General features: G+C 25.6%; 2 protein-coding genes across 8 annotated transcripts in view; one reads left to right on the top strand and one right to left on the bottom strand.

Moving 5' to 3' along the window:
• Positions 1 to 25,748, top strand: part of LOC112594037 (organic cation transporter protein-like) — a 54,181-nt gene that overhangs the window by 21,205 nt on the left and 7,228 nt on the right. Inside the window, exon 1 of one of the 7 annotated variants that reach the window (XM_025338639.1) lies at positions 16,600 to 16,899. The exons of the other annotated variants lie outside the window; for them this stretch is intronic. Coding sequence (XP_025194424.1) covers positions 16,818 to 16,899 — 82 coding nt within the window. The 5' untranslated portion in view covers positions 16,600 to 16,817. Of the gene's footprint in view, positions 1 to 16,599; positions 16,900 to 25,748 lie in introns of those variants that run through there. 7 annotated transcript variants of the gene reach the window in all.
• LOC112594039 lies at positions 818 to 3,371 on the bottom strand. Its single transcript, XM_025338640.1, has 2 exons — positions 3,181 to 3,371; positions 818 to 1,786 (listed from the first exon to the last, which is right to left on the bottom strand). The coding sequence occupies exons 1-2, from the start codon at positions 3,208 to 3,210 to the stop codon at positions 953 to 955; spliced, it is 864 nt and encodes a 287-aa protein (XP_025194425.1). The 5' UTR covers positions 3,211 to 3,371; the 3' UTR covers positions 818 to 952.

The following is a 25,748-nucleotide window of genomic DNA, read 5'->3' as shown; positions in this document are numbered from 1 at the left end:
AGATATTATAAAATCTATCTAGATAAATGAAGAGTTTAAGTTTTAGGCATTGAATTGTTTACTTCTCAAGAAATCATAATTTATATTTATTTTATTATTTAATATTTTAATATTTAAATTGTGAAAATTATTTATAGATTAAAAGGTACTTTGAGTTTTTTTTATTTTGCTATGCTTATTTTATTATCGAACAATAAAGATTATTGTCCGAACAGAAAAATTAATATTTTTCTGAAAAAGACAATTTAATAATATGGTGATTTTAGGCAAAATATTATTATTTTATAATTTTTATATACTTAAAAATACATTTTAAAAGGTGAATATTGATTATAATATCTAAAAATATAATTAAATTGATTAATTATAAATTATGATTATTCGAGCTAAATGTTTACCAAGCTTTATTATTATAATAGAATGTTTTAATGATGAATTTAAATACATAAAATATTTCTTTTTAGAACTTTAAATCGGTTATTGATTTCCAAGCCACATATTTATTATAAAATACACACAAACAAATAGATACTGTGATTGTTTCGATGTTTTAAATTTCGTTTGACTGTGTGTACCAGGACTTATTCCGAGATATTATAAAATGTCATTTATATTATCTAACCACAAATCAGAGTATATTAGTGAAAAAAACAAATTTAGTTGTATAATAAATTATTTTCAACAGGTTATGTTGTACAATATATTATATAATATTATAATGATTATTAATTAACAATAAAATGTAATATCATCTTAACGATATGAATATTGTAGTGGTTATTATTATTATTTTAAAATACAATATGCTTACGTCGAATTATCAACTCACAACACAATATTATTGTAGAAACCCGTAACTTTTGTCGGCCTGCAGCAAAATATGTGGTTTGCTCTGTACAATACGATAGTGTGGTAATCGGACTCACAGTTTACCATTATTACCGTATGTGTACTATTGTTGGTGGAAATCGTGCAAGTTCTTTCGATCGCCAAGACTAGCTACCGCGTACTCGACTTCGGGAAATCGTACATCGGCGCCGGGCACCGGAAGCGGTCGGCTGGTTAGAACGATCGTCCGGAATTGCGATCGATTGTGTTCCGATGCTGCCGGGCGTCGTAATCGGTCTCGAGAGGCTGTCCACCGCTTTTCCGACCAACGGTTTGCCGGCCGTTGGTTCACGATACGCACCGGTAGTTGTTGTTGTTTTGGCGTGACGATGAGCCGATCGGCGGAAGTAGGCCGACTGTCTGCTAGTCGGTCGCTGGCAGGCTGTAGACTTTCCACGAGTCCGTCATCGGTTAACTGATGATTTTCTGCGTGTCCGTCGTCAGTAGGCCGCAAACTTTCTACGTGTTCGTCAACAGTTGGCTGCAAACCTTCTACGTGTCCGTCACTGGCCGTCTGCTTTAGTTCATCTACCAATCCGTCGACTGCGGTCGCTATGGTGGTCGTCTCAACTTCTGCTTCCGTTTCTGGTTCGACGGTAGTGACCGGGTCCTGTTGTAGGTATGCGTCTTGTTGGTCCTGTGTCTCTGTCAAATCGTCAGTGACCGAATAAGTCGTGACCTGATCAGCTTTTTCAAAATCGCCCAGCGACCATTTCTTGTCGGGATTGGCAAAGAACAGTGCTGGCGGTGGGAACCGGACGGCCGTTAGCATGTGAACGCTCTCTTCGCTGGCCATCGGAATGTCAGGAAGCGGAACGCTGTCTACGGTTATCCTCCGATCGCTCGCTTGCTCCATCGGGATACAGCCGACTATCGTCGATAGCGACCACCAAAATGTCTGTACGAGAAATGAAATAAAAAATGTATAATTTAGTTTATAATATATAATATACAACTACGCATTGTGTATGTGTGGGGAAGTATTACTCTTTTAAATATAATATGTTCAAATCGATGAGCTACACATTTTTAGAAAATGATACAAATATATTAATAATTAATTCCAGTGTGCCGAGACGACCGTCATATGGAATGAATTAGTAAGGCTTGTGAATCTAAAGCTTCCACTTCATTGTCAGATAATAGTCAAATTGGTACTGTGTTTTTACTTAGTCAAGTACTGATTTTGTCATATTATTTTAAGTTTTTCATAAATGGACTAGAGACGGTGTTTGTATATGCTCATCAACATCATCATAAGTGAAATTTTGAGGAGAGTGCGAAGAGTAGGACATACATATCTACAAAAGATTCTACTATAGATCGTATTTTAGACTATTTGACGAGTTCATATGGACTCGATAACTTTTGACGAAGCTAAGCTCACAACCAAACTGTAATCTTCACATATTACACCGATGGGATATGAGTATAAATACGATATCTATATTAGAATTAGAAAATAGTAATCGATTGAGGAGTATCTAAACTATATTAAATAAAAACACTCGTGAAAATCGCTAGAATCATTTAATATCGATGGAATTTATTTATATTTTGTTCGCATTTTAATTAAATTCAATGCATGCTCGTGTTATTCGTATATTAAAATGTATAACTGTCAGTTTGATTAATACGCAGAGAAACTCAGAACTTTTTAGTTCATCTTTTTCGTATTTATCTATCATCATTAAAAACGTCTTATACACAGTTGTAAATTTATAACACCTATACCCAGACACACTAGTTGGTTAGATCTGTTTATTTTTAAATGATTGACATGAAACATATTATTATCTTGTAGGGTTTAAATATACTTGTGTTAAACATTTTTTTATTGTACCTATTTATGATTGGTGTTCGTTTACGGGCTTGAATATTGTGTTGTTTTGTAAAGTAATGAATAGTTTAATAAAAAAACAATTACTTACTTTTTGTTTAAATGTTCCTAAGAAAAACATTAGGATTTAAAAATGAATGGCCAATAATTGAGTTTCAGTCGTTTCAGGAGAAAAAGTGATGTTATTCCTTGTAAATAAAAATGCATTTATCTTATTTATTTAGAACTTCGTGAGTAATTTCGTTTAATATGTAAAAACTAAATAAAAAAAAGAACGCTAAAGAGGATATTTATTGCCATTTAGTTTTTAAACAATTATAAACGCAATAAAATATAACACGCTTAAGATAATCCATGTTCATAGACAATATTCTAATAATTAGGAAACTATAACTACCTATACAATATTTATTTTTACCTGAAAATAACGATTTTGTTTAAAAAGTACTTACAGTTTGTATGAAGATAGATTGAATGATCATGTTGGTTTGTTTGATTTTAGTACTTCTATCAGTCTGCACACGTTACACTGATGGTATATTTAATATTCCATCAGTTAAACTCTATCATTCGTTTTTAAATATCAATTACCGTATCGATGTTAATGATTGTATTAATTGCGCGCTTGTATAACATCTATATTCTATGTAATTTAACCGAAATTGAGATATTAATATTGAATAGGTTTTTGTTCCGGTTTGTTTTTCTTTACATCACTACACGTTAATAGAAGCTTTTTCTTTTATGACAATAATTTTACACCGCCTGTTAATATTATTAGTAATTTACGTACTTATACATTAATTTATGGATTAAATATTTTTAGCTCAATTACGACGCAATTGTCCATACTTCGGAATATTAATCCATAACTATTATCCATAGTTAACTATAGAATTATTTATAACATTAAAATAGGTAAGTCTTAATCTGACATAATATGAAATACTGTATTATAATAATATTAATGTGGTGTAGAACATTATATTATGTATGTGTGATTAATAACCTATTTATTAAATTAATAATCATGTAGAAAATATAATAACTGACAACAAATTAGATTTAATTTATCTTAATGGAAGGCAATTAAAAATATAATCGTTTAATATTTATTTTTATTTAACTTTATTAACGTTAATACGAGATACAAATGATTTTGTTTTATTATGTTGATTTAATAATTTTTTTTTAATTTGATTTTAAATAGAACAAAATATACTTTGAAGTATGTATTTTAAAGATATTATATGATTAGTTGAATTCTTTTTTTTGTCAGTGTAAGAAAAACACAAGTGTTATAAATGACATTCTCTTTTTTTAATGCATTCATTATCAGTAACATACTATTAGTATTATGGATTAAGGTCATATTTATACTATAAATATTTTGTACTAGATATTAAAACATATATATATAGGTAATTTTAATTTATAAAAGAACTATTCGACGATTCGCAATATCTTAAAATAATTTAAATATTATATCTAATATTTTTGTATAAGCAGTAGTTAACTCATTTATTATTTAGTGTATTTAATGGTAGGTATTTGTAAAAAATCAATCAAATAACTATTAAAGTGATAATATGGCATCTACCAAATAAACTTTTGATAATTTTGATAGTTTTATATGGTGAATATAATTTATAATAACAATTAAATAAGTAAGTTATAGGCTAAGCTATAAATTGTGAGCTATAACCATTATATTAATTTTTAAGTCTTTAAAGTAATAACATATCTTGAAACTTTTGTTGAAAGTTTTTCATCATTTGGTGACAAGCAACTCTAATGAAATCTAAGTTTTTTAGGCTTTAATTAAAAATACTTAAAATAACTTTTACCACGAATAAATTAATTATAATGAAGTATTAATAATACGATAAGCCGAAAAATGAAAATCAATTTTTAAATGAATTCTAAAAGTTAGATTATGGTGATTAGGCTGGAATAGATTGATATTTAAATAAAATAAAACAATTGTTTTTTCAGCAGAGTGAAAAGAAATTAGTTTTTATATACCTAGTATATAATATGTGTAAGAAAAGAAAAATTTAGGACGATGATCATGTAAAAATACATATAATCTTTACATATTACAAGATGATTCCGTTAACAGTACTTTATATATATATTATATCTCGTTAAAAGTATTACATTTTTTGAAAATGTTTTAATTACATAATTTTAAATAATTTATAGAAAGCATTTTGAAAATATAAGAAATTATTTTTATCGTTATAAGCTTAAAAGTTGTATAAGTGTTTACTTTTTTAAATGACAGTATAAATGTTTAATTTCGTATATTGGGACAGAATATATTATACTATTTAAAATGATTTAACATTAACAAGTGATTAATTAGTTATGACGTATAACCAATTAACTCCAAGTTCGAAATTTTATTTTTGTTAATTAAAATTCTCGGACCAATATTTTGGTCTAATACCTATATGAAATTTAAAATATGTGTTTATATTTTATGATTTATTATTATTTAAAGTTTAGATTAGAAGAGTTGTGCTGTAAAAGTGTACTCCAAAAAATATTTGTCTACTACTCCGCTTATCTAAACTTTAAATAGTTATAAAATACTGAGTATTCGTTTGAAATGTACAGAAAAATATTCTGTTTTGGAATGTAACATTTAAATATCATATAGTCATTAAACGATTAAATTAAGTGAAACAACTTTAAAATGATAAAAAAGTAAATTATTTAACTTTTTACACAATATTGTTAGGTAATCACTTCAGTTATGTAAAAAATATATTTTAAAAGCGTAAATACATTCCAAGATAATGATTGTTAACTGTTTATAGAATCACCTAGTAGAAGTTAATCAAGACGTATAAAGACAAGTGTATGTTTTTAATGTTTTTTTCACTTATAATTTAAAATTGTTTAATGCATAAGTCATTTTTTTTTTTTTTTTTATGTATGAGATTTATTTGCTAACATTTATACTGATTTATTTAAGTAGTCTGATATTAATATAAAAGAGAAGTTCATGATGTAAATTAGTTTTTTTTTGTTGTCATGAACCAATTATTTTAGAATATATAATTTTTACTAAATGTCATGTAGAATTTAAAATTATAAGTACAAAATATGCATTTATTTGTTTTAGTGATATGCTTGAGAGAACAGTGCCTGTAATCGTGTATGAGGAAAAAACGTACTTTACAAAAAAATCTAACAAAGAATTTAAATAATTATACATTACTAGTTTCCGGTACCAACAATGTGCATGATTTTGCACACGAGAGCATGTTAAAAAATAACAAAGATATACTTTGTGTAGGTACTAACCTAATTTTTTTCATTTGAGATTTATTAATTTATAATATATTAGTAGAATTTAAAATAGTTTTTTTTTTTATTTCCATATTGGTACTTATATTCATGTACTATGTAGTTATTATGAAAATTATTGCACTGCTGAATTTTCTAAAGTTTTCGGGTTTTAATATTGAAGAGCTTAGATGTAGTATATACCCTTCATATTCTTGATCTTTGTACGTATTTCTATGAATGAAAGAGGGTACTCAAGGTAAGGGATTGGTAGTCTACTTGTAAACTCTGCCATTAAGTCTAAGGGAGATTCAACCACAATATTCTTACCCATCAAAGCCGCAAAGGATCGTAGACATTGTTTGGAGGTTTAGATTCTTGGAACTAACTTAACTAGGCTCATTTTCATCTATATTAACGTCACGGAAGTATAGTGAAGGATATTAATAATTATACTTTAGAATATTTTGTCGCCTCTGGTCTTAGTAATAATTAAAAGACAAGCAACTTTTTAGTGCTTGTAGTATATATTATAGCATCGAATAAATTCGTGGAACCTATTTCAATTGTTATTGACTTAAAGTACATACATAATACATATAGTATTATGATTAATTTTTGAATACACCATAATAGATAATGTGTTTCTCTAGAACACTCATCACGGTTATTAAGTAAAAAAAAAATATGTACTTTTGGTGCAAATAGTGTCCTTTGTAACGATTATTAGATTGTTCATAAAAACAATACGACATGTCCATATTATTATTTGTATGATACTATTTTTATTACGTATATAATAATAATATATGTAGGTATAGGAATATATTATATCCTATAAAAAAAAGTTGGTTACATTTTCGCCTAGAGGTTTGCACTGTTACTTTTAACTTCCGTATCGACAAATTTTTGTGTCTGGAAACATTTGTTTTGCATCCTCATCGGACAATACGGTACATTGTACGTACGCAGCGTAATTGGATTAAGAGTATAATGTCCTCGATTTTACTGTATTGTAACGATGGCATAAAAATTACCCGAAGGGGCCATCTGGTTTTTAAATCTGGCACAGTTGATGGACAAACCACGTGTATTACCTGCTGATAATATTGTTTTTTTTTTTTCGTTACCTATATATGTATATTTATTATTTCGATCACATTTATTATCGTAGGTACTATAAAATACGGTATTATTTTATTATTATGTTATGATTGATCGTGTGCGGGCAGCGAACACATTTGCTCGGAGAATCTATTAATGGATACAGCCGGTGAAAGGTTCCGACTGTTATAACCGTGAACGAACGAGCAACGAGCGTCGTCGTACATTGAAGTGTCACTAGGCCTTCGATTCGTGTTTTTGCAGTATTCTGTTGCGATTTGTCAATCACACAGAGAAAAAAAAAACGATTGAAAGGGGAAAAAATGTCAAAAAATAAAATAATTATGTTCAAAACATCTGTGGTTCATTTCCTTTTTAGATATTATCATATATTTTTACTCGACCATGAAAATAATATGTAGCTTGACAATACAAGTGAATCAGACGCTTTTTTTTTACTCTAATCTGTAGTAGATACAATAATGTTAAGTAAATTTAATCCATTAACAAATTCAAACACCGTTGTACTAAAATATGGTTAATTATAAAACTCTGCAGATTTGCTCACGTATCTTTTATTTTATTTTTAAATATGTTTAATTTAGTAAAAAGTTTAAAATAAAACTGAAAATTGAAATATTAAATCTAACGAATAGTGATTTATAATAATTATGGGTAATATAACTATTTATCTACATACGGAATAACACAAAACTCGCCAGGAATGATCATAAGGTTATTCGGTCACAGCAAAAATAAACAGATAGTCATGTGCATTAAGCTTGGGGTCATTGTAAAAGTGACACACACATAACAATGGAAAACTATATGTAATTAACTAATTTGTTTCCAAATTTGACTGGATTTAATTTAATTGAATTTATTACCATTCGCAGCTCATATCCGATTGGGTACTGAACATACATATTCGTTTATTTATTATAATGGTTTCATTTGTTAACAACCCAGGGCTGACTAATAAATTTCCACTCTCTATCATTAACAATGCACTATAAGTACATCATTTCCAATAATGCTGTGTAACTATGAAAAACTAAGTCACTACAGAAATATTAGACTGACAATATGATATATCAAAACACTATAAAATAGCCAATAAGTATTACCTAGATCAATCGTATTATTTTTTTATCAATCACAAAATCATGGTTCATTAACCACAGTAAGTATAAGTGTTACCACAAAATAACCAATATTTATAAATATATTTTTTTCTTCTATAAATTATATAGCACAGTAGTTTCCAACCGTGGCTAAAGGAGAATTTATAATATTTAGATACTGTACGGGGAGAATAAAATGATGAAATAACGAGAATTTTTTCGTTAAAATAATTATGCCATTTTACAAACAATAAAAGTATTATAGAAAATTTTTCTACGGATTATGGACTTGGTGAAAAAAAATAATCTCAAATTTCTCATTAAATTTATTTTATAAACAATATTTAATATAAAAATATTTATAAAATGTATATATTTAAAAATATAAAAATTGTATTATTAATTATTAAGTTGATATACATTTTATTTTTAAAATGATGAAAAAAATAAATATTTTTATCATTAAAACAATAAAAAGTCTTTTAAACTCTAATTTAAGGGAGGAGCATGAGATTTTTGAAAATCTATAAAGGGGCGTAGAATAAAAATATTGGGAACCACTGACATAGTAGATATTTTAGTTTGTGAATTAAATCATGCTTAACGACCAATAAAATATTTATCATAGCATATAATTATATTTTTTAAGAACAAGTACGTATAATAAAGTTGAAAATATAAATTCCATTATTAATTCATTGAAACAAAGGAGTTATTTTTTTATTAAATTGTTACTTAGCAAACATTTCTAGCGGGAGTATCATTATCATTATTATTTTGTTCGTGTATATAAAATTATATTTTACATTAATAATTTTCTATTGTAACAAAGAATAATATGTATATTAATATTTAAATATATGTTCAAGTAAAAAAAAAAAATTATACAAAATACTTACAGTTAGTGGTTTTGATAGATTTAAATATTAATGCTGATAAATCAGTTCGATTAAAAAAAATACCAATTTATCAAGTTTTATTTTTATACAATGTACAGTTTCACTGATTTCAAGGTCACTAATCTCAAATTTATAAACTAATTTGTGTGTATACGCCTCGCTATAATATCACAATGTAAATAACATTGTATCTCGGCAATTGGTGAGATATACATACATTATATAAAGTATCTAATTTAATCAGTATTACATTGTACAATAAACGAATTAATTGAATACTTAAAAACATTTCACTCGTTTCATAATATTAAATTTTCAAGTTCTAAAAAATTAAAAACCAACAGGATTTTTGATTTTTTTTTTTTTATATGTAGTAGTTATAATAATACCAAATTAATTTGCATTAAAAATATTTTTTCTGATGCAATATTTTATATTTTAGTAGTTAAAACTACTTATTAATTTTTTTAATAGGTAATTTACACGTATGTTGTATGAGTGCGTATCTATAACTGTATAGCACAATTATCCATATATAAGAGAAAATAGTGATGCTAAAATAATAAAAATTGTGTTACGCTGTTTAACTGAGAAAAAGTACAACAAAATAATTGTGGGCTAAAAGATTTTTTCAATGATTTTATCACTACAGGTGTCCTGTTGGGAAACACCACTTTACCGGAACTTTTGAATGGTTTATTTTTTTCCAACATTTTTGGCATTGTAACCGTAGGGGGTCAACTTTTAGTACGCCGGGAATGTTGTCGATTAGCCCCCCAACGATTCGTCTGTAGTTCGTATAAGCTCTAATGAAATATTTATATTCAATACAAACGTATTAAACTGATTATCTGTATTTTGATAAAATCATAAAGTAAGTAAATGATTTTGGGTAACTGATTTATTTTCTCATTTTTAATTCACTTTAACATTTGAATAATTATAGTATTGAAAAATAGTTCTGTGATAAAATATGTTTTGATAAACATAATTATTAATAGTTTTATATGTGTTTATTTAATTAAATAGAATTATTAAAGCTAGTAAATAAAAATGCAGTTTCTATATTAGTATTGTTCATAATTAGAAAGCGTTCAAATAAAAACTAAAATAAAAGTTATGTATATTAAACTTATTTTGTATAGAATTATTAGTTACTATGAAAACATGCTTTATATTAATTATGAGTATTGAATTTATTATTTTCATTGTAATAATGTAAGTAGGTATATAAAAATAATCAAATTTTCAGTAATTAAAATATGTTTTAAAAAAAATAGTAACAAGACTTAAAGAATATGCGATAAAAAATATTAAATATGCATTTATCGGATTTCGTAACAAATGCATACAATACTATAGATTTTAATGATATTAAATTGATAGTTTTTATGTTCTTTAAAAATAACCATAATAAAAAAAAAAAAATAATAATAATAATAATAATAAATAAATAAATAAAATAAAAAATAAAATGTAAATAAAATACATGTATTCAATATCGATATCGATTTCGATTTCAGATAAATTTCATCAAATATGCATTTATATATATATATAGATATTGTTTGATTATTTCAATAATGATGTGTTTAATGATTGATCTGATAATATGATTCTCGTGTCGATGCTTAAAAATGAATTGAAACGTTATTGATTAGTCACAGGCGTTTGTTTATTGATGGAAAACCTTGATTTTATTTAGTTGATGTATTTTTAACACCTGAGCACTAAGGTGAGAAAAATCGAGGCGTCCAACTCCATTTTCAGACTTAGTCTGGCACATACTTATCCATGACCTATTGGCAGTTAAGCACAGACATAACTGATCATATAAAAGAATAGCAAACCATAAACTATAAGACAACCTATCAATCCATATACACCTAAAAGCACTTCGGTTCTCTAATAGGGTATAGGATTGGTAAGTCCTTAACATATCATTATAATATTAATTGCTGTGTCAAAACAATGACTGATCTTTGACCCTGATGGTCAGTATTTTTTGTTTATAACGGGTGATAAAAAATTATACAAGCTGTATAAGATATTTATGGAGTAAAGGTATCTATAATATAAATATTAAATATTCATATGAATAAGTCCAATTAAAAAGATTAATATTCAATGACAACTCGAATGTTAGGGTACCTATATATTTTATTTCATGTAAGCTTTTTTGACTTAAATATTGTTATCATTACCCATAACAATCTAAAAGTTAGAGTTAATCACATAATGTCTTATTACTGGATGGGTTCTTTCTTCAAGTCTTTAGTTTTTTTGAAATGTAGCTAATTAATTTAATTTATTTTAATTTATATTTTACGTATTAATGTAATTTGTACTTATTTACAATTTGGACAAATTGTTAATTAATAATTAAAAATGAAGTTATTTATTTATTTTTTTTGTATGTGGAATTGTTCTACAATTTCTAATAATATTTCATCACTAGTTTTAAACGATATAAAAATTGATTACTACCTACTGTCACGGTGTATATTTATTGTTCATTTTTTTTTTTTTTTTGTATAATTATGTAACTGATTATATTTTTAGTTTGATAAAAATATGCTTTTACTGTTGATATTATTAATTCAAATTTAATATGTGTTTAACTAACAACGAAATTTAATTATAGATAATATTATATAGCTTACAAGAATGTGGATTGTACATTTTTGTAGGAAAAAAAATCGATCTTAATCAGTTGAAAAGACAGTAATTAGATTATTTGTTAAATGAAAAACTACCGGACAGGGTTTTATTTGAGGGTAATTTTTTTTCGACCTTTCTCGTTAACTTATCTTGTTCGGGGATCTGAGCTATGTTATGCTCTGTGGTTAGCACGTGGTAAGGCAAAATATCTATTAAAGTAATTTAAGAAAAATCATGTAGGATTTAGGTTTATGGATAATTTTATGACGTGTTTAATTATAACACTAGAACTGTATAAATTTAACACGTCTATTAACTATTATATGTTATATTGAAATTATATAACTACCTTCTATATTTGAAAACATATAATAAAAAGTTTTAATTACTAAATTACCTAGTATAATTAATGCAACTACTTGTATATAAAATAATTCTGTATGAATCATGTTAAACGTACACTATTCTACAATTCATTTCAATAAAGCTTATATCTTATTGTCAATATAATTTTATTAATACGATCAAAGTTTTAGTACCTAATATATTTTGTATTTGAGTCTTTATTTTTTAATACATACTGTATACACATTACTCTATAGAGATACGTTGATGCGCAATACTTTCATAATAATTCGTTTGTGTGACTTAAAAATTATTTATATATTATTAAAAATTACATATTGATTACACAATTAAGTAATCGTTTTACGTGTTGAGATAATATCAAATAAATATTAATTTGAGAGCAAAATATTTCAAAATAAAGACGTTATAGTCAATTACAAGTACATTTTCGAAATACAATTTTATTTTTTCAAAATTTATTTCACATACCAATACAATATATAAGCGTAACATATTATGTAATTGGTTTTAGTAAACATTATTTTTTTCTTCTTTTAAAATAGTTAACGAATAGAAGAAATTCAGTACAACTTTCACGCTGTAGGTGTTCAGTGTTCTTCAGCACCCATTTTCACACACTCCACGTGTGACAAATATATTTTATGGTTGTCATGATTACGATAGTCTGTAATTATCGGGAAGGCTAAAATGTGGACAGCTGATTTCAAAAAATATTAGTCATGGTGTCCTCAAGTCGAGTACTCGAAAAATTATGCTGTCTAAATATTTTAAATATTAATAAAATAGAAAAACTAAAATCATTAGTTTTTTTTTTGGATACTTTAATAATATGAACATTTAACAGTAGGTATAAGTTATACTAAATTTTTTCCTTTGTTTCGTATAATGAAGTCAAATATCAATAAAATATTTAAGATGTATTTCTGACCCAATGTGGTATCTAATGCAGCTACCATCAAGGCTATCATCGTTTCGTTTTATTCATTTCCGCATGGACAGCTTGTTTAATGCTTGCAATAGTACAACTGGTTTGGAAATTAGACTAAAAATCAATTTTTGATATGAACGTGTGTTTGTAATATTTTCTTAATGACTGTACACATTATGGTCTGAAATTCAACAAATAAAGACAGCTTAAGTAGTTTATATAATTTTGATAAGACAGCGAAATTAATTATGCATATTATGATTTGATATTAATCAATAGTAAATACAGAATGACCCAACTCAAAACTTTAACACAATAGATTAAATTTTAAAAATGTTTTACATATTCATATAAAATTATAAAGTTATTAGAATTCTGTAAAACATAAAAAAAAATGCATTAACTATAATATATATATATATATATAGTCAGTAAATAACTTAATTTACTTTAACAATGTCTTAATCTATATTATTATATATAGGTATAATGCTATTATAATCACAATTAAACAAAAAAAATAAATGTAAGTTATTATTATTGATTTTAATATTTTATGAATTCGCTTATTTTTTAAAAGAAAATTAGCAAAGTTTTAAAAGTGGAATATATTAAGTACCTATTTGAATAAACTAGCTCATTAAATTTCAGTGTAATTTAATACTAATGATGGGTCATTAGTCATTACCATTGAATGTTATGAAAATATATTTCATTAAAAATTTATTAGTAGCTGATTATGTGACAGCTCGGGAAAAAGTAGTTGTAGCAACCAAGTTAACTATTAATTGAATCAGAATAATAATATAATATTATCTACGTTTAATGATTTTTAAAAAACGCCCTATAAATTTAGAGCCCTATAATATCATATACAGTATATTATATATAGCGCAATGCGCATAAATTTAAATTTGAAAGTCATGCCTCGTGGAAACGTTAATCATTGGAGTGTGTGTATTGAATATTAGCTTTGTCTATACGGGTTATAATATTCATACGGTTACGGATTCTGTAAGGATATATTAAATATAGCCGGCCAAGGACAGTATTTTATGCTCCTAATGGGTCTGCCGTTTGCAATATTATTTATTTGATATTATAATAATGCGTTTTATAGGTACTTGAACGGCGTCGGGCTGACTCGATGCCAACAAATAGCCGCCTGTGGGTGTTCTGAAATTTGAATCGTATGCGTAGTATGCAGCATTTTCCGATCTTTAGCTGAGGCCAGCAAAAGTTCACATCTCGGCCTATATGAAAAAATATATATACTATAGATACTAAACTAAAAACAAAAGAATAGTAAAACCTAATCTCACTGACTTGGTAGAAAGTAAAGTTCCATTTTATTTAATAAGTAAAAGTTAGGATTAAACAATTTTTTTTACAAACATTTCATCATAGGGTTGTAATGTTTATATTTTAAAACTGAAAAAATATTTTTATTCTCTCTTTACCGCATAAGATCATTAACCGCTTCAGTTTACAAAAGTCAGTTGTGACTTTTTTCAGTGTGGTGCTACAATAAAATGTTAATATTTTGAGATGATCAATCTGATCATTTAAAATTCAAGCGAATTAATAAAATCGATTTTAATAATGTGTTTTATCTCAATAATAATACATTTGTTGAAAATTTTATAAAATATATAGGTAATTTTTAAACAGTTAAATTAATTTAATTGTAATTCATGTGAATAATTGTAATTGAGCCATAACATATATGTGAAGGAAATATTATTATACTGTGTTAAAATTAATAAAAATTGTAAAATTATGATAAATGTTATAAAAGAAAAAAAATAGGTATCTATTATTAATCGTAGTATTACATAATCATATTCACTACAAATATTTTGTTTGCATAAAATACTTTTCAAAGTTCCAGTTTTAAGTAAAATATATTATGAAAATGTATTTAAATTTGTTAGTTATTTTTCTTAGTTACTATCTTTGTTTGTGGTGCAATTTTATCCAAAATTCTATTTTTTTTTTTTTTAAATAAAACCTATGTTTTATTAATAACTTCATTTTGGTTTAAAAAGGGATAAATATTTTTTAAAGTTATTGAAAAAATTAATTCTTAGATAAATTAAAGATATAAACAAGGAGAATTTTAAGTAATAGTAAACTAATTATAATAAATCAAACGATGAAATAATATTAATATAATATACATACACATGTTATAAAAAATACCAACTAACCAAATATAATATTATATATATTATTACCTTTCATAGTAAATTTAAATGTTTACGTCATTAAAAAAGATTATAACAATGATGGTATACACATTGTACAGTATACATAATAAAACAATTTAAATATGGCTTTATTATTTTATCACTTAAATATAACTTAAATGTTATTGTTTATAAAAATATTTCTAGTTAGTTATTGGACTTTATCGTTAAAAGTTGGACAAATAATTTAATAAAAAATTACAGCATGGGGGTATCTACCTCCTAAATACTTTATTAACTTTACATACATTGACCAAATAAATAATACGGAATATAGTTGTTGCGAAAATAATATAATTAGGCTAATCAATATACCCTAATAAACGGGTTTGTTTAAAAAAAAGAAAAAAAAACTAATAGCGTTGAAAGTTTTCTCGTGTGTTGTCATTGGTTTTTCTTAGAAAGATGATGTGTTACAGAAATGTCAATTTTTAGTTATTTATAGTTTAACTTATTTTTCGTTAAGTCGTTAAACTCGGATAAAGTTTATAATTTATTTTTAGTTCAGATAAATTATATTGACGTTCCGGACCATTTGACATTTTCGCGTACCTACTTGTCATCACACAATAATAAGTCGCGGGTATTTGACGTAGAAATAATTTTATTTAAATTACCATTTTTATCCGTCCGTTGTGTAGTTTGATATTCTTATCTCATCATTATACAACATAATTTTCACGCATAATTTCGTGTCTAAACTAGTTTCAAGTACGCGTATCGTACACGAGTTAACACGGTTTTCTGTGTCTTGATATAATTACATTTTGCGGGGACAGAGTCAAAACATTGTCGTACCCGCCGGGATGCGCGTATAATAGGTATTGTAATATTATATTATTACTATCACGGGATTGGACGTTGCTTTTAAAAACCGTTTCTTTTTGTTACAAAACGCGGGCCACGCCAGAGCAATATATACGCCAATGTGATCTGCCACCAAGGACTCGACGAGCCCAGGGATCGAAAGCCCGCAAGCACGGTCGTGTTTTTGTTGTAGAACATATTATTATTATTATTATTATTACGATATTGTTCATAATGTACGCTATCGGTTATACAACGCGACATACAAAATACATGGTACACGATATTATGTGATAATAATAATAATAATAATAATAATAATAATAATATATATTATATTTTAAACGTGTTGTTCCCCTCCACGCGGTCGGTGTAAAAGCACGCGGCATGTCCTCTTCTCGGCCAATAATTGGTGCATTCGCCGGTCGCTTTATTCAGTCACATTCAAACGTGTCTTAGAATATAATCTTAATCCTGCCATTCGTGAACACACTGAAAATAAATTTTTTATTTTTAATAAGTCTTGTGGTTTTATGGTTGCATACATACAACTATTGTTTATTAATTAATGCACATACAATATATACCATCACTTGCAGTGTATATTCAATTGTTTTAAATTTCCATCGTCAGTAATATCATCGCGTCGACATGACGGTGATACCCACGTTTGTAATCGATAAAATATTTTCGAAAATATTCAGACGACAGTCGAAGAATTATACTGTAGAACGTAAGTAAATATTATTAAATTGATAAACTAAAAAAACAAAAACAAAACAAAACATTATGAGTTCAATACACGGTTAACATAAATTTTTTTTCATCTATATATTATATATAATATCCATAGCATAAAAGTTCTCAGAATAAGTTATCATACTTTTTGTAAGTATTGTAGGTAATTTGTACTTTTATCTTGAATTAAATTTATCATCTTTCGCTCACCGAACTATAAGTTGTACTACAGATTTCAGATAAGTAAAATATACGGTTAAACTTGTTTATTTTAACGTAATATCAATTATGTCCATCATATTATCTAAATAACACAGTATCGTTATGATTAATTACCGTAATTAGAAGGAAATTAGAAGTCCATTACGAAGATATATATAAATTTTATTTATCATCGTTATACATACACGGTGGTCGAAGAAAAAGTAGGAAGTTAATATTATAATATTAAATAAGTTTTTGAAATATTCACACGCGAATCACAACTTAGAAAACAATTGATTTAAATATTAAGCCAAAACACTATTAAAAAGTTGTTTCTAAACCTTACCTAATCTAGTCTTTTTACCCTATGATGTATTGTTTGAGAACGACTTAGTTTTTACGATTGACATAATATGTAATTTGTGTATTGAATAATATGATTACATGATGAAGTTTAAATACAAACAACTTTCGATGTTTAAAAATATTTATCCCACGTTGTTAAAATATACCGGCGGAGTAAAAACAAAAATAAAAAATGAAAAAACAAATAATAAAAATAATAATAATAGTAATCTATACAAACTTGCGTAATTAACACATGAAATAAGCATGCAACCGCTAACCCACTTGCCTTCTTTTTTGTACTTATTATTACGCTAGCAATGAGATTTCACTTTTCCGCCACATCTAATTGCAATGGACATCAATAAAAACGATAGTTAAAGATTATTGTGAAACAATAGTGAAGATTTATTTTACCATAGCGAAATTGCACGACTATTTTATGAATTGAAATACAGATTTAAAAGAGTTATTTTATTAAATTGTTCTCTTACTTTTTTCAAAATATTGTTATAATCTTACCTAATACTACTTTTAACACAATATAACATTTGGTGGTATAGTATACTGTTCTTACATTATTATCTACAAGTAAATGATTATAATCGAAATTTGGAAATATTTTATATTTTTGAAATAATATTGATACTGCAATCCGGGATGATTTCATAATCTGTATTAGTATGCATGTTGGCGGTCTATATATATTTTGTGTGTCTTACACATTTATGAAAAATATCTTTTTCATACATAGGAAATCTGAATAGATAGGTACATTAATGGATACGTTTTTACGAATATTATTTATGTAATATAAATTTATAAATTATCGAATCAAAGCGTTAGTATACAAATAAAATATACAATTTGTGTGTGGATTTTATAAAATATCACTATAAAATAAAAAAAAAATGTAAATTTTAGATAAAATATAAGAAAATAAATAAATTTGTACTTGAATGAACTATAATTGGAAGATGACTATACAAGCACTATAATGATAAAAGAGGATAATTTTTTTTAAAACGGTTAATAATGTTATTAATACTTGAAAATTGTTAGGTTATACTTTTTAATCAGTGTTTTATTTGATTAAAAATAATATTGAGTGAACTTGAATGATTTGAAATAAGTTCGATACTTGAATGATTAAAACTCATACGGACAAATATTATCAAACATAATGTATGATAATTTATAGGCGTGCATCCAGTACCATTAACGAACGCCACAAACAATTAAAAATCAATCCTTAATAACAACTTTATCAAATTGAACAGTATAATTTGGTATTTAATATATACGTATTTAAACAACAATAAAATCGATAAGATACAATGGTTATAATAATTTTATTAATTTTTATGAAAATTCATTGTATTATTTGATTATTTGTAAATTAAATAATTAAAATATGGTATGTTAAAATTAATATTAGAAAATTTATAGCGATTAATTTTTAAACAAATTTAAAATGAAAGGGAAATATTTAAAACAACTAATGTTTCTGTATTTTCCAAATTTAGTGAGTATAAAATACGGAACACGGATGCTCGTCGAAATTATAGACCATTATACTAGTTATTAATTATCGTGAATTAGGCATTACACTGTCTATACTATTTAACAATTAAATACGTATTAAATAACGTTTACATATACAAGGATATCAGGATATCAGTAAAAACGTAAGTCGTTGTTGAAGAAAAAAAAGGAATTGCTTATTACTTTTTGCTTTTGGAGCAGCTGTAAAATATATGTTTGGCGCTTTTATATTATATAGTATTATATTAGACACACGTTTATCAGACACGATATTTTTCAAATCTGCAATACACCACGTACCATAACTGCCATCGCGATTTATTATATTGTACACTCTCGACAAACTTTTGTTTCCTTTTTTTTTTTGTTCCTCGAATCCGATGCTGTACATATGACAGTTGTGCCGTAGTCGCATTCTATATTATCTGTTTCGGTTCATAAGGTGGCAAAAGTCGAAGGACGTGACTAATTTTTTTTCCTATACACGCACATATGTGCATACCCGCTATTGTGTATCGTTCAGCTTGGAGTCGTGTTTCAAGTCTGCAGAAATTATATTCTACGCGATTTTGTATATTTAATGTTATATAATAGATAATAATATTTTATCCAATGGCTTATACTTTATGCTCAACGTACATTTTATTAATTCATCGATTGTAACTGGTTCTCGGCAATTTACTCATACCACGCGATGAGATCAATTTTTTCTTTGTTTTCAAATGTATATCTTAACGCAGAAAATTGATGGTTTTTTAAACAAAATTGAACGGTTCAGAGTACTTTAATTAAAAAAAAAAAAAAAATCACTGTGAAGGTAAATAAAATATTAAAATTAATTTAAAAATGTTAATTGTTAATTATTTTGGATACTTAATTTTATTCGACTAATTTATAATCAAAAATACGAATTGACGGTACTTTCTAATATCTAAAATTTATCAAAGTAAACGCATTGTTTAATTCAACTTAGTTCCTTGTGATAACATTACTGTATATTTATTTACTTTAACAGATAAATTTCTTATACACTCAAATACGAGTACTTTGTGTTTACTAATGATTTATTAAGAAAATATTAACAAACAAGTATCTCAGTTAGTTTTTGTGGATTTGAATTCAAATTTCATTAAAACTGTTATTGCCTTGACATTATAGTTACAAATTACTCAACAAGTTTGTTGTGATGTCACTTATGATGACTATGTTATGATTTAAACGGAATTTTTATCAAAAAGTGGTAGTCATATTATTGTGAATTGGATTTTTTTTTTTTTTTTACTCGCCGTGTGGCCTTACATTAAGAACTTTTAATAATTGTCGATAAAAATGTTTAAATGTGTACGGTCAAAGGACCAAACGAGTGTACAAAATATGCGGTTTATTGTTATAAAATAAATGTAGCTTATAATTTGGATTGCTGCTTAAAACTCAACAATATACAAAATACCTATAGACTATAACGTTTACTAATGACATTAATGATATTAATGATATTATGATGTACAAGTGTTTTATCATGCGACCCGATCATATTCTACCGCAATAATTGTGTATTGTTATTCCGACTATGAAGGCGAATAATTGTTGATTTATATCTTGACAACTAGTGTATAGAGTATAGACTATAGATTATCATTTATGAAATGTCTCTTAGTTTAGTTTCACATGGATACAACTATCACTTCGTTGGTTTAAAGGGAAGAATCACGTTTTCTACAAATATAATATCTATTGTATTATTTACATCCTATTGCGATTCAATACTGTATTAAGAGGGTATCAGTGCTAAAGTTGATATTTTAAACCGACACTAATTATAATTAAGTTTTTGGATTATGAAATTATCAGATATTGTGTTAACAATGGAAAATGCTTAATTTAATGTTGTATGTTAAGAAATGTCACACTGAGTAAGCAAACTATTTACAACACAAACTATCACTTTTCTTAATATCAGTAGGCTTGTACATAATTTTCCTTTTTGAATATCAACATTCAAAATCTTTATTGGATACTTTACAAATTACTATTATAACGTTACCGGGAATTAACTTAGTGAAACATCTTGTACACTATTAAAAATATGTAATACACGTTACAATAATTGTTTTCCAATTACAATTAATTTAAATGTTTTTAACTGCATGAAATATAATTTATCCAATTTTTGTAGACCAGAGTTTAAAATAATGTATGAATAAAAATAAATGTATAATTATCATGAAATTATCAATAACTGTGAATGTTACATATTTCCGAAAGTATTATCTATAATTAATTATAACCATAAATTCGGATAAAAGTTAAAATAAAGCTACTTAACTCTAAAAAGTTACTTAATCATTAAAATTAAATAATGTAAATTGAAATCACTAAATACATCAAATATAATTCAAAAAATAGATACGACAAATTATTTAGACGAGTTAATATAATCCAAGTATTACAACTTAAAATGTTCAGTAAATACATTTAGATAAAGTATACAGTGTAGCATACAATTATTTACGGTAGTGGCATAAATTGAACCCAATTTCTGGTGGTGCAGAGGCATATATTCTTAATCTATAATTTCCGAAACACTAATAATCCAACTTCCTAATATACTATGTATTTTCCCATAATATATTTCTTTAAATAATAAATATATTTTGAATTTATTATTTATAATTATTTGGTAACCACAGAATTCTGTGGTTACCATAAATAATAATCTAATTATCTATGGCGGTTACACTGCAATTTTAGAATATATATAGGGATAATAATTTAATTTATGAGGTCCAATACATGCACGAAAATTACAATTTTGTATCTGTTTATGTATATATTATACAAAAAAAGATAGTTACAAAATTATAAATATAGGTATACACATTTTATTTCAATGATTTTCCGGTGGTACAAAAACATACTTTGGACCAAAATATTTTAGATTTGGTGGTGCAGATGCTATATTTGCACCACCCAGTTTACGTCACTGATTCACGCGATTTTGGGTAATATATTTTATACAGAGACAGTTAGGTTTCTAACTGATAAATGGATAGATATTATTAGTCAATACCGGACTTACATTTATGTGATGACTATTTTTAATAATTTAAAATTCAAATTACTCTAGTAAGTTATATCGCTTGATTGTATTATTTTAGTTTTTCATTATAATTTAACTTATCTTAACTTCTAATCAACAATTTAATTTATGGACAACTTTATATCACGCAATATCTAAAATATTCATCTTTCTACATTTGATGTGTAAAAACTAAGCATGATGTTAGATTTTTTATTGTATTTTTTTATACCCTCCTATAAAAAATATATATATATATATATATACATTTACTATTTTTTTAGTTATCTACACAGTACACATATTTATTGACGTACACATACGTGCTTAATATGGGTACACTCATGCTATACTATTGTTCACAAATAATCAAACAGTAACCGATTGTAATATTTAATTGTTAATATTCTTGTCTCATAATTTTACATCAAATGAAAATTTGATATATTTTAGATTAATTAAAATACTTTATTGTTTAAAAAAAATATTTTTTCGTGTTTTAGAAATTTATGAATATATTATAACGAAAGTTATTGAAATTTGGTTTGTACTTTGTATAATATTATTTTCACAGTAATATTTAATTATCTATTATATATCAATATTTCTATAATTTTTCTAAACAAATAACAAATTATAAGTTATATATAAATATTTGTAATTTATATATATATATATTTTGTAAAATATTTATTTTTGAACGTTAGTAAGGTATAGTTTTAGTTATTATGTTGTTTAAAAATTATTCAACAACTTTATCTTCTATATAAAAAATAATATCTTGGAGATGCTAGTAACAAATATTACGACGGGACTTAATAATAAATAATTGCGATCAAATTATTTGATAATTTAGCTTTAGTGTTTATGTTGACATGTTAGTTTATGAACTTTGATTACATTTTATTTTGATATTATATTTCAAAACGACCTTATATCTAATGATGTATTTTATTAGTTGTTACTTATTATCTATGCATGTCGCTTACGTTAACCTTAGCTTAGTAAATTTAAAACATTCCATAATAAATATTCCGTATAATTTACTTAAGTTTACCTATTGATAATGATTTATAGCGTAAAAATGTTATAAATAATTCTATTAATATACTTACCTTTATTATATTATAATTTATAGCTATCGTTCAACATTTTTTTTTTTTAACATAGATATACGTATTCATAATTTTTAATACTTTGATTGATGGTAAAATGTGACTATATTATGTTTAGTAAAGATTTATCTATACGTGCAACATACTTAATTAATGATATACTACTTTCATAATTCAATAAATAGAACTTTTATTCTTATTTAAATTTGAATTATTATATTTTAATTGATAGACGCATCATGAAGTTTAAAATCTGAAACCGCATAAATTAAGTTTTCAGGCACTAATTATTGTTTAGTAATACAACACTTATGTTTAATTCTTTAAAATCGAGTGACAAGTTATTTAAATCGATGATAAGTTATTGTTTCATTTAAAAGTAAAAGTAAAAAAAAAAAAAAACATATTTTAAAAATTATTCTTATTTTTCTTAAACATTCCTATATTTAGGTATAGAAATAAATACAATCAAAATTCTACAAATATCACCTTTGTGGTGAAAAATAGTTCTCCCAATTTAATTTTTCCCGTTGACATTGAAATATGTTCAAACACAATACTACAATAGAAAGTATTAATTTTGCTTAATGAACGGATCGTGGGTTTTGTTCTAATGGGTTGACAGCCTCGGTGTATTGTTTGCACCACGAAGACAGTCTCTGCTCTGTATTGTCCAAACATTCGTCTTGCGTGGTTTAACGTTTAATATAAATATTTAATTTATTGTATACAATATGAACACTGTACATATATATTAATATATTTTAATTTCTACTGCCAATTGAAATCCGGAGTTGTTCATTCAGGTTTCGTCGTTTAACATCTTTTAAACTACGGATATAACAGTTAACGTCAATAGAGGATAATAACAAAACGGTGTTCTATTGGACTTTTTTTTTTGTACTTCCATGCGACGATTTAATAGTTTTGTATTGGCATTAGTAAATCGAAAAAACCTATGTTACGGGTTACGTTTACGGGCAACACAATAATAAAATCTGTATATATATATATTGTATGCATGCCAAACTTATAAAACGTCAAAACTATGAACAGTTAGGGTTATAGTGTAGTGAAAAACAACTTGAACAGATAATATTATAAACAATTAAAAGCGTGTCGGAAAGTTATGTTGACAATTTGGCATAATACTCAGGAGATGCATTCAGATGGTATCAAAAGCTCTTATATGAGTAGGTATTCGTATGAATTTATTTTTGTGGTAAGCCTTGTTGATAAGATAAATTTTCTCACCTCTGTACAAACGAAAGTAAAACCCTAAACAAACTCAAAGAGACGTCACCGTCGGTTTCTTATTTCAATGTTATATTCAAACGGAATTTTGTTGAAAAATATTTATTTTATTTGTTTAGATATGCTTATAAATTCTTCATTCTATACATCGTATTTCAATATAAAATATAAAAGGACGATTTCATTTATATGTTTTAAAATAATATCACTAGTTTGTATGTTTGTTTAAAAATAATGTTAATTTTACTTTTTATGGGTAGCTAAGTAACTACACACAAATAAAAACATCTTAAACAATTATAATTTAGGATACGTACATCAAAACATTGTAGTATTCAGTATTAAAATAACAAATGTTATTTAATTAAGCAATTCAATGACAAAGAAGATATTTTGTTAGAAAACCATAAATTTAAAAATTAAAATCATTAAAGAATTAATAGATGGAAAATTGCTCTTTAGGGAATTTATAGTTAATCTTATATATATTATTTTTATTTATTAAAAGATTTAATTTAGCCACAACAAGATATTTAGATAAAAATATAATTTTACAATTCAATCTATTCATAACTTATGGTACTTAACATAGGAAGTCACGATTTATATATTTTAACTGATAATTAAGCATAATTATAATTTCGAAGACACGCGTATTTATTAAATTCTAATAATTATAGATCAAAAATTATAAATTTTATGTTAATTGAGGATGTATAATAATTTTATAGTTAAAATTTCAATAAAAGAATAATAATAGTAAAATTAAATTTAAACCATAAAATGATTACCTATTCTTGGTATTTAATTTGTATGTGAGTAATAGTTATATTTAAATTTTTAAATAAATTGTATAATAAATATTGCAAAAGTAAAGAACAAAGAATATTCTTAATTTAAATGTTTCGGGCGTGATATATTTATTTCATAATATTAATTTGCATTTAATTCTAAAATTATAAGAATTAAATTTATATTCAAAACTGTTGAAAGAACACTGTGAAGGGTCAAGGTTATCTACTAATATAATCTGGTTATTAATATTTGGTTAAGTTAAAATAGGTTAAACTTTTATTTTTATTAAAATCATTTAATTATATGTAATTTGATTATCTAATATTATGGTAATTTAGAATTTCCGAGATATAGATAAAAAATATTATACTTCCCTACAAATTCTGTACACTAAAATGAACGGCCATGACTCTGAACAGATTTTGCAACGGAATTTCCAATTATTTTTAGAAATATACAGTTATGGATGATTGTCCGCGTCATAATTAAAGTAACGAAATTGTATGA

The sequence above is a fragment of the Melanaphis sacchari genome, unplaced genomic scaffold, assembly GCF_002803265.2.
Source record: "Melanaphis sacchari strain LSU unplaced genomic scaffold, SCAv2.0 Contig21_pilon_pilon, whole genome shotgun sequence".
In the NCBI taxonomy this organism is placed as follows: domain Eukaryota; kingdom Metazoa; phylum Arthropoda; class Insecta; order Hemiptera; family Aphididae; genus Melanaphis; species Melanaphis sacchari.
This window is presented reverse-complemented; position numbering and strand designations above follow the sequence as displayed.

Coding starts and splice junctions, on each gene's coding strand:
- LOC112594039 (XM_025338640.1), bottom strand. CDS start 3,210: ATGATCATTCAATCTATCTTCATACAAACT. Junction 1,787..3,180: donor AATCTATCTTCATACAAACT/GTAAGTACTTTT, acceptor TTTCTCGTACAG/ACATTTTGGTGGTCGCTATC.